This window comes from Paroedura picta, chromosome 13 (genome assembly GCF_049243985.1).
Source record: "Paroedura picta isolate Pp20150507F chromosome 13, Ppicta_v3.0, whole genome shotgun sequence".
NCBI classification, from domain to species: domain Eukaryota; kingdom Metazoa; phylum Chordata; class Lepidosauria; order Squamata; family Gekkonidae; genus Paroedura; species Paroedura picta.
In genome coordinates this window covers 37,187,468-37,204,095 of record NC_135381.1, presented here as the reverse complement: position 1 = coordinate 37,204,095, position 16,628 = coordinate 37,187,468, and the positions used below count along the sequence as shown (strand labels likewise).

The 16,628-nt window shown below is 45.6% G+C and overlaps 2 protein-coding genes across 5 annotated transcripts in view; both read left to right on the top strand.

The window, feature by feature from the left end:
• The window catches only part of APOOL (apolipoprotein O like), a 400,760-nt gene that overhangs the window by 226,384 nt on the left and 157,748 nt on the right, over window positions 1–16,628 (top strand). The window lies entirely within an intron of this gene.
• Window positions 1–16,628, top strand: part of LOC143822809 (connector enhancer of kinase suppressor of ras 2-like) — a 415,535-nt gene that overhangs the window by 277,361 nt on the left and 121,546 nt on the right. For all 4 annotated transcript variants that reach the window (XM_077308411.1, XM_077308412.1, XM_077308413.1 and 1 more), the window contains exons 10-11: window positions 6,750–6,883; window positions 10,250–10,461. In XM_077308411.1, coding sequence (XP_077164526.1) covers window positions 6,750–6,883; window positions 10,250–10,461 — 346 coding nt within the window. The remainder of the gene's footprint in view (window positions 1–6,749; window positions 6,884–10,249; window positions 10,462–16,628) is intronic.

Genomic DNA, 16,628 nt, shown 5'->3' with positions numbered 1-16,628 from the left:
TTTAGCATTTCATTGCTGTATGCGTTCCCGGGCATGTGGGATTGATTTAAATGGCTGACAACAGGGCTGTCTTCGGGAGACGGTTTCAGCCAACGAATGCTACCTGCAGCCAGCATTACCCGCGGCCCCTGCAGGGTGCCTCATTCTTTCCCAGCCTTTCTCTTCCTACCATCTGGTATTATACAACAGTGTTAGAAAGAAGCAATAAAATCAGAACTCTCAAGCACTGCAGTGTCGGAGTGGAGAAGAAATTGAGGCTCCATCTGTGCATCACACTGTCCTTGGGATAGTTGAGGAACACCACATGGACTTTGTCTCATGCATGCCATGGGAGTTTTGTACTTCCCAGATGCACGCTGGCTCTTTTCTGTTTGGGACCACGGCATGGGAGGATGAACCATTTTAGCTCCTCCCCCCCCCACCTGTACATTCTTATGTACAACTGAGACTTCTCTCAAAATGGCTGGTGTCATGCCCGCACCTGCACCACTGCAACTACAAGAGCCACCGGAGGACTCGCCTACACCTGCTCCACTAACTCCACCCCCCGCCTAGAGCTGCACTGTCAGCTCCATTGCTGCCACTTCTGTCAGAGCATATAGTGGAGGAGGAGGGTCTGAGCAATGGGGCGCCATCAGCAAGTCCTGAGCCCTGATCAGGTGGAACAGCCAGGGCCCTTTCTGCCCTTGATGGCGTCAGCACCCCAGTCGAGCCCGGGGAGCTCACCGGAGCAAAGAAGCGTGTTGACTTCATGGCTCACTGTGAAAGCAGATGGGCCCAGGTGAAAGTACTTTGATGGGCGACACCTGAGGCCCCCAGGTGTGACTGTTTATATCTCAGCCAGCAGTTGCATTAAGGAAGGGCAGTGATGGCATTTCCTTGTGGGTGCAACTGCATGTTGATCCTTCCAGCACCTCGGACTTTGGTTACAGCCTTGACCCTCACTTCAGCTAAGCTCTTTCCATTTGCCCATTAGTTCATGATTCCTGTTCCGACTCCTGGACTTTGGCTTTTGGTATTTGGACTTGGCTTTTGACTCGGCGCCTTTGGTTCTTGACCTCGGCTTGTGCTTTGGCTATTCTTCCGTCTCACCTTCTGGACTCAGACTTGCTTGGTTGGTAATAAGACACAGACTGGACTGGAACTTGGTATTTGGCAAGTTATTAGGTGTCAGGGTGTCAGAACGTGGACTCTACCCTGAGTGTGCCCAGGTAGGGCAGCACAGCTGTTTGTAGCAAAGGCATGAAGAAGGCTGGAGGAAGTTTTCCTGCCTTTGCATAATGCCTGGGGAAGGTGGGAGGACCACACTGACCAGCACCATTTTATCTGAGGGCCTGCCTTGCCAAATGCAGGAAGCCTTTTGCAGGCTGTACACAAGCAGTGATGTAGAGCCTGGACAGGCAATTTAAACTGTGCTTATTGGGTACTGGGTTAATTTTTTAATGAATATCCACCCACCTTCCTGTTTTTCAGGATTTTGGGGTATCTGTCTGTCTGTCCTTAGTTGTCATTGGTTTTGTGCATCTGGGTGGATCCTTTTTGGAGTAAATAAGCCTGTGAGCCCCCCCCCCTTTGGGGATGGTACCAGGTGTCAAATGGTACCACTTGGCAGCAACCACCCTAGTGATACCAATCATATTTGTCACTCCTGAGTTTTCGCCAGAAAGAGGTCTGTGGGAGATTCAATGACCGGCAGGTGGGACACTTAATTTCCTGGATCTACCCCCATGCTTTGCCAATTCTCCTTGGTCTGTAATCAATACAATCTGTGGCCAGTTTTTATTCCAGATTGCTGTCTGGTATGTCTGTGTCCCAGTAAGACCTCTTCGTACTAAGCCTGCAAATACTCAGATCACCCCGTGGACCCCTTGTTGGTTGCAGAACTTACATTTATTCCTGTTATCTGATTTATTCCTGTTCTCTGCTGGTTTTTAATCAGTGGTAGAACAAGTCCAGGGTGAAATCCTGTACCCAGTGGCCTCATCCTGGCTATGGCCCTGGGCTCCACTAGTGTCAATAGTTGTTGGCCATGACTTTGGCCAGAGACATTCTGCTGAACATTAGCAGAACGGGGGAAACAAACCATTCCCACGTATACGGACTTGCCTTCTATACAGTTTACTGCAGCAATAAGATTCCATTAACTAAAGGTAGGCACTCCAGTGACAGAGAGAACTTCAGACTGGGCCAGTTCCAGTTCTGGGCACAGAGTGACCATAGATCCTACCTTCCTTTGCTCATGCCTTCAATTGCACCCACCAACCCACAAGCCTGTGCATCTTTCTGTGACTCCCTCAGGCGCCCTTTTCCTGCCCATGTTGACAGATGCCTACACCACCCACATGCTCTTTCCCTGACTATCCTGGGAGCACGGATGTTGCAGTGCTTGCTTGCAAGCAAGTAGGTGAGACAAGGTCATGTAAGTCAGCAGTAATGAGCCCCACCAGACGCTCTGGCCCTGGCAGCTGCCCCACATCATGGTATGCTGATACCAGTGCTCCCTTTGGGATATAATCCAACAGCATCAAAGAGACACAGGAAGGAGGAACAAAAAAAAAGATCAATATTTAAGAAGCTCTGAATAGTTGAAACCATATATTACAGTTTCCCCCTAGAGCTTAAATGGACTAAACACACCCCATATCACTATTTAATAAACTTGCTTACATAGAATCATAGAATCATAGAGTTGGAAGGGGCCATGCAGGCCATCTAGCCCAACCCCCCTGCTCAGCGCAGGATCAGCCCTAAGCATCCTAAAGCATGCTTTCACTTCTTCAGTGGTGGGGATGAAGCCCTTCTTGCCTTGCTTTTGTGGTCTTCCCAGGGCTGCCAGGGATCTGCTACTCCCCACAGCCAATCAGCTGCCATCAGGAGGACTTACAGAGAGCAGTGGGAAGCCTGGGTTGGAGATGCACCATCCAATGAAGATTTTTTTTGCCCCAAAACCAGAGTTTTCCATGTCACCAGCAACATGATTGCCTGACTTCTGGTGTGTGCCAGAAGTGACATTTTTTATTTATTTAGATTTCTATACCGCCCACATCACTGTGTTGGTGACATTGCTGCAATGCCAGTGTAGGCCTTCCCCCTGGCCGGTAAGTCCCTCATCTCCCTGTTGGTTGCTGAGAGGGACATGGCAACCTTAGGTCTTCCTGTGGACATCTAGTTGGCTAGCGGGAGAAACAGGGCACTGCACAAGATGAGTCTTTAGCCTGAGCCGGTCTGCTTTTATAATACTTCCCTGAACGAGCCATGAGCATAGGTGAGATGACCTGGCCCTAGGCTTTTATGACATAAATGTCCTGGAATAAAAGCTGCCTCAGAGACCATTTGGAAGGAGCGGTCTTGGCCCTCACTCAGTATTTCCCATCAGTGATTCAGCTGTGCTGTAAATGTTTCGTGTTAACAGCAGGAAGACGTTACCAGGTGACAGTGTGATATTCCACTGATGTCAGCTTTTAATTAGGAAAGATGGCATTCGTGCCAATCTCACTGCATCCGCCTCTGGTGGCATTGTTTGATATTAGCACCTTGCTTTCATGGTAGAACCCTTATAAATAGATACTTGACTGCGTCTCTGTTTCTTATGCTTTCTGGGCTTTTGTGGCAGTGAAGGTGAGCTGCCACTGAATTCCTTTCTCAGCTTGCAGAAAGAACACGTAAACAATCGCTCAATCATGTTATGAATATTTATGTGAGGGGTTGATTACTACATTTACTTGCTTGCATTGCATTACACTGTAAACACTGACTAACCTTGGGTGTAAATTAATATTTGCAAATTGTAAAAGCAACGTGTTCCGAATCCAAGAAGAACATAAATACATATCGACGTGAATATATTTCAACCTGCCGTACTCCTGATATCTGTGTTTCTGTCAGCTTTGCTGAGATATACTTTGTGTTTCTGATGTCAGAGTCATAGAATCATAGAATCAAAGAGTTGGAAGACACATCCCGGATCATCTAGTCCAACCCCCTGCACAATGCAGGAAGTCACAACTACCTGCCCACCCACAGTGACCCCAGTTTCATGCCCAAGTGATCTCCCACACAAACCAAAAATCTCAAGAATCCAGCCTGGCCTGAAGGAAATTTATCTATCATCCAATAATGGTCATTAGCAATTCTCTTGGTTGTGCAAAGAAGGGCCACAAGAGATAAACACTAGCACATCCCTTCCTGCCCACCCACTCAGAATCTGCCTTTAATATAATTAGCATTTCTGTTAAGTAACTATCTAGCCTCTGCTTAAAAACTTCCAAAGAAGGAGAGCTCACCACCTCCCAAGGAAGCCTGTTCCACTGAGGAACTTCTTCCAGATGTTTAACCAAAAACTATTTTGATTTATTTCAACCCTTTGGTTCTGGTCCGACTTTCTGGGGCAACAAAGTCAACTTTGCTCCATCTTCTTTATGACAGCCCTTCAAGTATTTGAAGATGGTGATCATATCACCTCTTAGTCGTCTTCTCTCCAGGTTAAACAGACCAATCTCCCTCAACCGTAGCCTTAGGGGAGGGTGGTATACAAATGTAATAAATAAAATCAATAAATAAACCTTTCCTCATAGCACTTGGTCTTCAAACTGCTAACCTTCTTCATAGACCTCCTCTGGACAAGCTCTTTTTTCAATACATCTTTCTTAAGTTGTGGTGCCCAAAACTGAACACAGTACTCTAAGTGAGGTCTTACAGGAGTGGAGTAAAGTGGTAACATCACCTCGCCCTATACTTCTTTTAATACAGCCCAAAATCCCGTTTCCCGTTCAGTGTGTGGTCTACTAAGACCCCCAGATCCTTTTCACACATAGGACAGCCAAGACAAGTCTCACCCATCCTATAGTCTTGCATTTGATTTTTCCTGCCTAAATAATTAACTTTACGTTTATCACTATTGAAATTCATTTTATTCAATTTAGCCCAGTTTTCTAGCCTGTCAAGATCATCTTGTATTCTGATTCTGTCTTCTGGTGTGTTTGCTAACCCTCCCAGTCTAGTATCATCTGCAAATTTAATAACCATTCCCTCTATTCCTTCATCCCTTCACTGGAACCTGGAGGGGGGGGCTGTCTCTATGGCCCCTGGAACTGGCAGCTTCCCCATCCCCCGACTGTCATCGGGGCCTGCTCGAGAGTGTGGATGTCCTAGGGCCTGGCCTAGCCTTGCCAGCTGGGCGATGCGCCCCAGCACTGGATCCAGCCCTAGGAGGCTCACCCCCCTTGATACAAGGGCCTGGCCTTGCCTGCCCCGGGGCCTGGCCACTCTCCCATGGATGGCCCCCCCCCCGAGGTCCCAGCATAGCCCCGCCTCGCCGCTTCATTAATGGCGGCTGCAGTAAGTCACGGCCGCGCTTTGTTGCGAGGAATGTGTATACTGCATTTCAGTGTCAATGCCCAAGGAGAAAATGTAATGTGAGAACTGGGTTTCAGTCAATGATCCTTTCCTGCCGTGATATGGGTAGCTTAGGATGACCGTGTTTGAATCTTCAGCTATAAGGCCAAGCTGGACAAGATGGCCATCCCATGTCCACCTTGAGGACACCACGCCCATTTTTTAGTCCTCTAAAAATGCTGAATCGGCCTGGGCCTGCTTGGGCCTGCATCATGGCCAGCTGAGGTGTTATTGTCCCTCACTTCTCTGCATGTTTTCAAGTACTGAAATGGCTACAACTCACAAGCCCACAGCTTTTTCAGCACAAAAAGGCCGTGGGCAACAGAGAGGCATGTTGCTGGCTCAGTTTGGCCCTTGCGGTGTTTTAAAATTGCTTTAATATGGCAGCCTTGTGGCAGCCACAAGGATACCATTACATCTACTTTGGCCCCTTATTTGTGCTGTGTTGGAGCTGTAACCCAGCCATTTATAGTTGTTACTTTTTTTTTTTAATGCACAGAAGGTTATTAATGAGGAGGTTTGTGTGCTTTTCTGGCATCTTTTTCTAAATAACTTTGGGCTTCCAATGTGTTTGTTAAATAGAAAAATCTTCACCAATCTCTCTTTGGGGAGAAATTCTCATTACAGCCAATCCAGAAGGAGAAAGCTTCAAAGAAGCTGGCAATATCTGCTGGGGCTATGAACATTTCTGCTTCATTGCTGCAGAAGCAGACCACAGAGATGGCCAGTTTATTAGGAAAGGGACTGAAAAAATAAAACAGGCTGCATTGTGATTTTTCTGTATGCATCTATGGTGTGGCCTCCATTTGGAATACAGTGTTCAATTCCGATGAGAAGAACAAGGTACAAGGATTTAGAGGTCATTCCTTTTGAAAACAGTAGATTTTTTTTGTTTAGAAAAAAAGTAATATTGGGGATTGATATGTAAAACAAGCACAGAGAACTATTTCTCTTTCTGCCGACACTAGAATTTGAAATCAGTGAATGAAGGTAGTTATAGGGAGGGCACCATCATGAAGGGCATGTCTATTAGCTCAGGGATAGTCAACCTGTGGTCCTCCAGATGTCCCTGGACTGCAATTCCCATGAGCCAACGTTTGCTGGCAGGGGCTCATGGGAATTGTAGTCCATGAACATCTGGAGGACCACAGGTTGACTACCCCTGTATTACAAGTTAATAGTCACAATGCTGCTCTGAACCCGAGTCTTCTGTTTGAGGGCAGGTTATTTCCATTATTCCTGCTTATGGGCATTACTTGGTTGGCTGAAGTGAGAAACAGGTTGCTGGACAAGTTGAGCAGGGTCCTCATGGTCTTACATGTGTCACTTTTTGCTTTTTCCTTCTGTCTCTTCAGCCTGTGATCCCAACAAGCCCGACGAACAGCTCCACAACCCCTACCAGCACAATGGGCATGGGCTCCAAAATAGACAGCTCGACTCTCCAAGATGTTTTCATCCTCTCCCCAATGTCAGGACTCTACGGCCCAAGGTACACCTTGCCAGGGATGATGGGTCTTGATTTTGTGAGTCCAGACTAGGACAAAACAACTCTATCACTTGCAGTCTTTCCATAGAGCAGTGGTCCCCAACCCCCGGTCCGGAGATCAGGACCGGTCTGTGGATCAGTCGGTACCGGGCCACAGCTCCTCCTTGTCCTCCTCCCCAGCTGCTGCCTCGGGGGCTGCCCTGCCACTCTGCCACCGGCTCACCTTTGGTGCTCTCTGGCAGCCGCCATGGCTGAGGCTCCCCCTCGGTATGGCACTGTGCAGCTGCTGCTGGCAGTGCCCCCAGCTGGTGGCGGGAAGTCAGGGGTGCCAGCAGGAAAGAAAATAGAGCAGGGGCTCAGGCAGCAGTGACGTCCCTCAGCAAAAGAGTACTCTCCCCCACTGGACCTCAGTAAAATTGTCAAGTGTTGAACGGTCCGCAGTGATAAAAAGGTTGGGGACCACTGCAATAGAGCATCGTTAAACCAATACTTAATTTTAATCCAAATAATTCCCAGCAATCCATGTCTAGAAAGCATGATTGATAAAGGACCATGATGTGAAGAATCCTAGAGCTAGAGATCTTTCCCAAAAATTAAAATTACACAGTCATATGGTGATTTTCATGATTGTGCAAAGATTGTGTAAACTCCAGCACAAATGTATAAATATTATGAGTTCTGTTTTGCTTTTCTCATACATCTTTAACAACCCTTTGTTGTGCAGAAAAGGTTTTCAGCATGCAGAAAAGGACCTATGGGTAATGGCCATAATGTCATGTTCATGTACAAATATAAGTAATTCTACATAGAATGGTCCAAGGCTAAGCACTCCCTCTGCTCAGGCTGTCTTGCAGGCATGCACACAGGATTTGACAGACATACTATGAAGCTCTTGGTCTTCAGGGGATTTCTGTTCTCATCCATAAACAGGAATTATTCATTTAATTTGGTAGAAAAGAGTCCAGTAGCACCTTAAAGACTAAATTTGTAGTAGGGTTTGAGCTTTCATGAGTTACTGCTTACTTCTTCAGGTACAGCTAGAAAGTGAGTCCTTATTTCTTGGAGAGTGATTTCAGGTGCGAAATGACAATTTCAGCCATGATTGATTAGGTGTGATATGCAGAGGGGAAGTGGGCGTGGGGAAATCAACACTGGAAATGAGACAGGAAACCTAGATCTCGATTAAATCCAGGTGGATGCATTTCTTGAGTGTTATGGTTTGTTGTAATTCAGCAGTCTCTCTAATTTTCCTTTGAAATTTAATGTGATTTCAGGCAGGTAACATACTGATCTACAGTAGAGGAGCAAGATTTGAGCCTAGTAGCACCTTAAAGGCCAACAAGACACCTAGGATATAAGCTTCAGAGAGTCAAAGCTCCATTATGTTTGATGGAGGCAGCTTTGACTTTGAAATCTTATACACTGGAAATCGTATTGGTCTTTAAGGTGCTGCTGGATTAAAAGGTCATTTAATGTGCTGGTTGATATCCCCTCTTCTGTTTGGAAATAATATATAACAAGTTCTATTTTTTTAACTTAGATCTCTCAGCTTGTGTGTTGCATTATTCCCTTTCAGGGATGTTGGTGTTTATAAAATATAGGGATGGCCCTACCAGAAAGACATCTGAAGTTGCAAATGGAGAGTCGCTAAAGGGCATCAAATTGTTATTCATCCAGTGGTGGAGTTTTCTTTTAAACTGTATAGTTTAAAACCTCTGGGATATTCTGCTTCAGAGCTCAATAGAGCTCACATTGGCCTTAATAAAAATTTGATTTCCCATAACAGTCATATCTGGTGGGGATTTTAGAATCATAGAACAGAATCATAGATTACCGTGCATCAAACTTTTCCTGAGAATATGTAGGAGCACCTGATATTCCATCACTGCCAAAGCCATAATACCTGCTTAGTGGTACCAGAAAGCATGCTTTGTGAGTAGAACATCTCAAGTTCAAGCCCTATCACCTCCATTTAAAGGAACTAAAGGAACAGGTGTTGGGAAACACTTTTCTCTGTATGTAAGATGGACTCCCCCCCCCCCACACACACACACACACTTCCCCAATCCAGGGCAAATTTTCCCTCCCAAATAATAACATTGTTTGTTCACAGACTGAGCAGCCCTTGTAGCATAAAGGTAAAGGTATCCCCTGTGCAAGCACCGGGTCATGTCTGACCCTTGGGGTGACACCCTCTAGCATTTTCATGGCAGACTCAATACGGGGTGGTTTGCCAGTATCTTCCCCAGTCGTTACCGTTTTACCCCCCAGCAAGCTGGGTACTCATTTTACCGACCTCGGAAGGATGGAAGGCTTCTTGGCTTTGTACAATCATGGAATTTTTCCTAAACCCTTGTCAGAATGGCACTCAGGACTTGTTAACAACCAACAAGCAAAAGTTTTTTATTTTACAAATAAGAAAAGGGTAATTGGAATGAGGAATCAAAGCCTTTTCTTATAAATCAGCTTTAATACAGTTAGAAGTTCTTTGTTATAGGCTTTTTGAGAATTTTTGATGTTCTTATTATTTGAGTTTTCTTTGAGAAGTATCTCTCACTGTGTTTATCCCAACCACATCTGTTTTTCTTTTGTCTATGAGTTTCCATGAACTCCTCTGATTTCTAGAAGCACCCTCAATTTCCCTTCATAGAAGTATCAGCATCCCTCTGCCTTCTGAGGCATCTCAAGCAAGCTTTCTCTCACAGAAGTCCAAGGAAATTCTTACACCTGATTTCCTCTCTTCAACTGGGCAGGGATCCTCCTCTTCTTAGAAACATCCTTCCCTATCCTTTGGCCTGAATTGGTTGTATCTTCTCACTGCCCAAATTCTTACTGCCAAATAGATTCCCAAGTTACCAGACACTGTGTAGAGATCTGCTTTCAGCTGTTAGTAAAGACTCTTTCTTGGACTAAACTTTTCTCCCCAGAGCAGATGTTCAGCTAAGAAACAGGCAGGTTCTGTCAAAATGAGCTCTCTCTCTCTCTCTCTTTCTCTTAGTGAGGAATGTTAACCCTTCACTTACTTGTTGCTGTTACTTCAGCACTTGGAACTTTACCATTCTAGTGCTGTCTGTCACAGCATGAGTCCCTGGAAAGTCACCACTAGGCTAAACAATACTTGGGTGGGTATAATGCATCTTTGTAGGCTCAAACAGGGCAAGAGTAGAACTGATTGGTGCCTGGATGGTAAACTGGGAGCTATGAAATTCCCAAGGAAGAGCAGAATGTCAACATAGTACAATAATAATCCATTATGTTCCTTTTCTTTATATGTCAGGATTGATTGGAAAACGAATGGCGGTCCCTTTGTAGACATTTGTCATCTATTTGTCAACTTCCTACTTGACTTATTTCTCCTTTTGTTCTTAGAGATGAAATTGGAATAATGTCTTGTGACGACATCAGCAAGTACGGTGTTGGAAAGACTGGGCTGAAAGGTTCTGAGTCCCCGAGCTACTTTTTGGAGCATGAAAGTGGAAAATATTACACGTTGATTGAAGGCGAGGGCCATCCGGCAAGCTCTGAATATGAACGAGGTAGAGCGACGGGGATACGGCGAAGAGAGAAGACTCCCACACACGGTATGCTGCTGCTGACTTTGACCTTTCACGGTGATTCGTGTTTTCTCATATTTACCAGTTGACTCAAAGCTGGAATTGAGTTGGAAAAGAAGCCTGTGATTTGACAAGATTAAATTCCATGGCCTCTAAGGACCAAACCCTACTAGTGCGAGGCCTGCTTGCTCAGACCTAAGATCCATCAAGTTTAGCATGCTGTTTCCGACACTGACCAACCAGTTGCTGCCAAGAACTTTCAAGTGAGACATGAAAACAGCAACACACCCCCACTATTTGTGTTTTCCCAGTCAGTGGTGCATTGCCTATGAACACGGAGGTTCCAGTTAGTCATCGTAGCTTATAATCCTTGATAGGCCTATTAGGTAATTAAGGTTTCAGCATGCAGCCCCTCCAGTTCACTATTGTAGTTGTTCAGATGACTACCAGGTTGCTTCTCAGTGCAATAATGAAAGAAATGTGTGCTTTTGTATGAAATGGGATTGTGTTCAAGAAAGGCATGTTTATGATCATTTGGGGCTCAGGTTTATCAGGTTTATTGTGTCTAGATTACAGGAGGCCTTACTCTGTTCTGGTTTAGTCTCACAGAGTACTGTGTTCAGTTTTGGGCACCCCAGTTGAAGAGGGATGTAGACAAACTGGAGCATGTCCAGAGGAGGGCAACTAAGATGGTGAGGGGTTTGGAGACCATGACGTAAGAGGAAAGGTTGGGGGAGCTTGGTCTGTTTAGCCTGGAGAGGAGGTGACTGAGTGGGGATCCAATAACCGTCTTCAAGTATTTAAAAGGCTGCCATATAGAGGATGGAGCAGAATTGTTCTCTCTTGCCCCGGAGGGAGGGACCAGAACCAATGGGATGAAATTAATTCAAAAGAAATCCCTTCTAAACATCCAGAAGAAGTTCCTGACAGAGCGGTTTCTCAGTGGAGCAGGCTTCCTCGCGAGGTGGTGGGTTCTCCTTCTTTGGACATTTTTAAACAGAGGCTGGAGAGCCATCTGACAGACAGGCTGATTCTGTGAAGGTTCAAGGGGGTGACAGGTTAGAGTGGATGAGTGATATGGTTGTGAGTGTCCTGCAACCAGCAGTCAACCAGCAGAAGGAAGGTATGGAGGCTCAAATGCACCAAAGTCATCTGCAGCGTCCCGACCTCACTCCCGCCTTCCCCTCCCTTGTTCCCGGGAATGAGAATTATTTTATTTTAATGACGAATTTCCTGGAGCAACAACTGGGTGGACACGCATTGAGGCGATGCCAGAAATAAAATAATATTTCATTCAACAATGGGTGCCTCTTGAAAGTTTTCTCCCCCCCCCAAAAAAAATCAGGAATTATATTGATTTACTAATTTATCAAAGGACTCAGCCACTTTGGCTTCAGCGCCCATGGAAGTCAATGGTGCCATAGACTATAATGGGAATGTTGGCATTCCTGTCTTTCCTGGGGCTGGGGTGTGGGTGGGAGTTTGAGGTACAGCTTCCAAACTTTCAGGGTAGCTCTGGGAGGCTATTCCATGACTCCCCCCCAAATGTGAAAATGATTGGTCCAAGGGGGTCCATATCTAGGGGCTCCCGAAGAGGGTGCCCCATCCCTCCATTATAGCCAATGGAGAGTCGTCTCCAATTTGCTCCTTTGGACCCTCCTTAACCGCACCCAAACGCAACTTAGTGCATGCAAAGAACCCTTATGTGGTTTTCCACCATAACAATCTGCAGCAATCTTTGACGTTTATGAAGAAACTGAAAAATGGGACATAATAGCCATAAGCCTTGCTTTCAGTACAGATACTGAACATCTGCAGGTGTTAATAGGACATCTCTTTTGAATGATTGTGGGTAGGTTTTCTCTAGTGACTTAACTAGGAAACCTTCTGGAGTTGATTGGCAATCGATTGCAAAGAAGGAGTGTGGTCTTGGAAACACATTAACTGCTGCTCCCACTCTTCCCCCTCCCGTTGCTATTGAAAGAAATGACAATAAATTAGTTGCTGAGCGATGGATGCCCAGAAGGTGGACCAGGTTTCTTGCCAGGACTTGTATTGTGTACAGAGCAGTTTCTGCTTCAGAAATACAACAGTTCTCTTCCAGTGATACTCAAACTCACGGATAGGCTTTTCGCCATTGCAATTAAATGCAACCTTCGTGTTCAGTGGCAATATACCTGTGAGTGCCAAAAGCTACCACCATCATGCCATGCTTATGAATTTCCTGGTGGCATCTGGCTAACTGCTGCTGGAGACAGAATTCTGGACTTTGATGGACCTTAGTTTGATCGCGAAGGCGTGTCGGACCCATCATGACCCCATGGACAATGATCCTCCAGGCCTTCCTGTCCTCTACCATTCCCTGGAGTCCAAAGTATTTGAGTTTCATCTTCAGGATCTGGCCTTCTAAGGAGCAGTCAAGGCTAATCACCTCTATGACTGACCGGTTTGTTGGCCTTGTAGTCCAAGGGACTCGCAAGAGTCTTCTCCAGCACCAGAGTTCAAAAGCCTCAATTCTTTGGTGCTCGGCCTTCCTTATGGTCCAACTTTCGCAGCCATACATTGCAACTGGGAAGACCATAGCCTTGACTAGATGCACTTTTGTTGGCAGGGTGATGTCTCTGCTTTTTAAGATGCTGTCTAGATTTGCCATAGCATTTCTCCCCAGGAGCAAGCGTCTTTTAATTTCTTTGCTGCAGTCCCCGTCTGCATTGACCTTGGAGTGATCTTAGTGTGATCACACAACACCAATTGGACAAACCACCCTGCTGTCTTCCCCTTTGAAATTCTGTCAGTGAAGGACTAATATCCAGGTCAAGGAAAGCAAATGGGTACTTTCATTTCAGTGTTAAACCTCAGCATGTGTCCATGGGTCTTCTAATATCAGACTTCTGCATTCATTTCTTGTGACTATATGAAGCCACTCTATGCTAAGATGGATCACTTGCCTATCTAGCTGAGTATTGCCTATTTCACTGACTCTCTAGGGTCTCAGACAGTGAAAGCTATTTTCTAGGAATTGCTGTTTCAGTCCCTTCTACAGGCAAAGCAGCTGTTCTTTCATTGGGCTGTGGGCTTTTCACTCCAGTGGAGGGGATAGTGCCATCCTTCCATCTTTAGAGAAGTCAATGAACCATGTTTTATTGGTGGACTTCTTTGTTTTCTCGTGTTGGAGCAAAATCTCAGATCAGGGCATGGAAATGTTTATTATTGGTGCCTCCATTGCCCTGTTTCTGAGGATGATCAGATAGAGAAGACAAAGGAGATAATCTGATTATTGCATTCCCATTAATATGTTCTAGGGTTAATCTCATACTTTCTGGGAGCTCATTCCACCAGGTCGGGGTCAGGACTGAAAACACCCTGGCAATGGCTGAGGCCAAGCAAGCCTCCTGGGGGCTGGGGGCCACCAGCAAGTTAGTGCCTCTGCAGGAGGCATAAGGCAATAGGTGGTCCTTCAGATATTTGGATCCCAGACTGTGAAGGGCCTTAAAGGTCAAAACCAGAACCTTGAACCTGGTCCAGGCCCTTAACTGGCAACCAATGCTGCTGCCTCAGCATTGGGCCCTCCAAGGTGTTCCTGGGAGGACCCTAGCAGCTGCATTCTGTACCAGCTGCAGTTTCCGGGAAGTTCCTATTCTAATTATGCTAAACACACATCTCCTCTGATGCCCCCTGCAGGACACTATATTCTGCATTAGGAATCATATCTGAAGCAGCCAAATGGAGGCCAAATGTTATGTGAGCTTTTAAGCTCACTGTAATTTCTGCATCAAGACGGATGTTACAATGTTCTGGTGAGCATGAGAAGTCGCACAATTTTTGTCTCAATATGGCTGGTTCAGATAGAAGCTGTGATGATACAGGTTTCATTCTTATGTTGTGCAGCACTGAATAGTATGAAATCTAAAGCAGTTTTGTGTGAGGGATGTGCGAATTCCCTTCCCATGGAGTATAAACCAGCATTTGCTCCCTTAATACTGGAGAGAGGAACTTAAGTAAGGCTTAATGCAACTACAATCCCCGTTTCTAGCTTTCTCTCCAAGCAGGAAAATCTCACAGGCAGTTTGCCTGAATAGTAGAATCAGAGAGAAGTTGGCTTTTTGAAATGCAAGCCAATAAAACGGATTTTGCTTGCTTTTGTAAACTCCGAGCAAACAGTGACTTATAGATGCCAGCTACATTACTGCAGTGTCAGATTTTGCCAGTGTTTACAGTTTGTCCTTATGCCCCAATTTGGGCTGCGACATCCCATAGAGCAGGGGTAGTCAAACTGCGGCCCTCCAGATGTCCATGGACTACAATTCCCCGGAGCCCCCTGCCAGCATTCGCTGGCAGGGGGCTCCTGGGAATTGTAGTCCATGGACATCTGGAGGGCCGCAGTTTGACTACCCCTGCCATAGAGGGATAACACTTCAAAAAGCAGCACATCAATTCTTACAGTTGTTTTGCAGAAATGTTGGGTTCCAGCATTTGTAACTGCTTCTTTTTTCTGTATCATCAAAAGGTTGTTTGTATATCCGGAAACTTTGGGTAAGCATCTCAGTCATTGTGTGAGCTGCTGGAATTTTTTTGACCCTTGTAAGGGGGGAACTGTCAATGACGGAATGTTGACAAGCGTCTTAATTTTGTTTGGGAATGTGAAGTAGGCTAGGAAGAAACTTTACACAGGACTTGGGGAAAGAGAAATGATAGTTGATGGGGGAGATTTGAAAAGGGGGAGGATGCAGGGCAGGGAGGTCACAGATGTGGGGTTCAATTTCATTTACTGGTCCAAAGTAACCAGCTAAAGAAAAAGGGTCTTAGTTAAGCATTGATTCAAATGGGTAGCTGTGTTGGTCTGAAGTAGCACAATAAAATCAGAGTCCAGGAGCACCTTTAAGACCAACAAAGATTTATTGAAGGCTTTTGAGTACAAGCACTCTTCCTCAGACTAAGTGAAGCATTTTTAGTGAAGCATTGATTAGCTTGGATGCACAAAAGCCAAGTACACAACTGGTGGGTCTCACCTTTCCAGTAGTTGCACCTCAAGATGTTGAGAATGAATGTCTTTGTGAAGAGTCTTATGGACCTGGTGAGGAGAGTATTAAATGAAGTCCAAGGGAGAGGAATGGGAAGGCGATTGTAAGCCGCTTTGAGCCTCCTTCGGGTAGGGAAAAGCGGCATATAAGAACCAACTCTTCTTCTTCTTCTTCTAGTTTCAATATCCTCAGACTACACAAACGAAAAAGAATCCATCCGAATATGGCAGGTACCCTGAGCGCTCTTTTCCCTTTCTGTCATTCAAGTGGATTGCTCACAATCCATTTCTATAGTATAGTTGCAATGAGTCACAAAAAGACCCACAAACTCCCAGTGAGGGCCAGTATGGAATAATCCCATTGCATACTGTCCCTTTACCACTTAGCTCAACCTGACTGGACAACGCTGAGAATGTATCATGGCACTAGGGAAGGAAGATCTCTTTGCCGCCAGCACTGCCATAGAATAGGTTCTAAAGCAGGGGTAGTCAAACTGCGGCCCTCCAGATGTCCATGGACTACAATTCCCAGAAGCCCCTGCCAGCAAATGCTTACTCACTTTAGTGAGTAAGCTTCAGTATCGGTCATCTTTCATCGTCACTCTGTCACTTCATCTCCAGGGACAGCCAGGGAATTCAATGGACTCATATACCCTCATATCTTTAACGATCTCCCTTCTGCTATTCTCCTTGGGAGATTTTTGGAAATGCCCTACTCTGAAAAAACACGTCCCTATAATTCCGGCTGTGTTGAAACCATCCCACATGTGTTTTTCAATTGTTCACTGTATGCCATCATTCGTGGGCACATTTATTCAACCCACTCCTTTCTGTACAGCACAGATTCAATGATGAGGCTAAGGTCATTTTCCTACTTTCTAGTAATTGAATCAGTTGCCAGGTTTCTACAGCTGGCTCTGCTCATAATGGCAGAGCAATCCAAAGTTTATGACGTACTTTTTCTGTTTTCTTTTTGGTATGCCAGTTAAAGGTCTTCAGAATCTAAATCTGAAAGGACTCATAGCTCTGGTCAAAGGCCGTTTGGAAGCAATTGGGTTCACCAGTGATTTTATAACTATTTTTGGTAGCCCTATGGATCTCCTGGAGATAAAGCAGCTATTTGTGCCGAAGCAGCCAGCGCTGTGGCACGGGGGGCGAGGGGAGGCACGGGTGC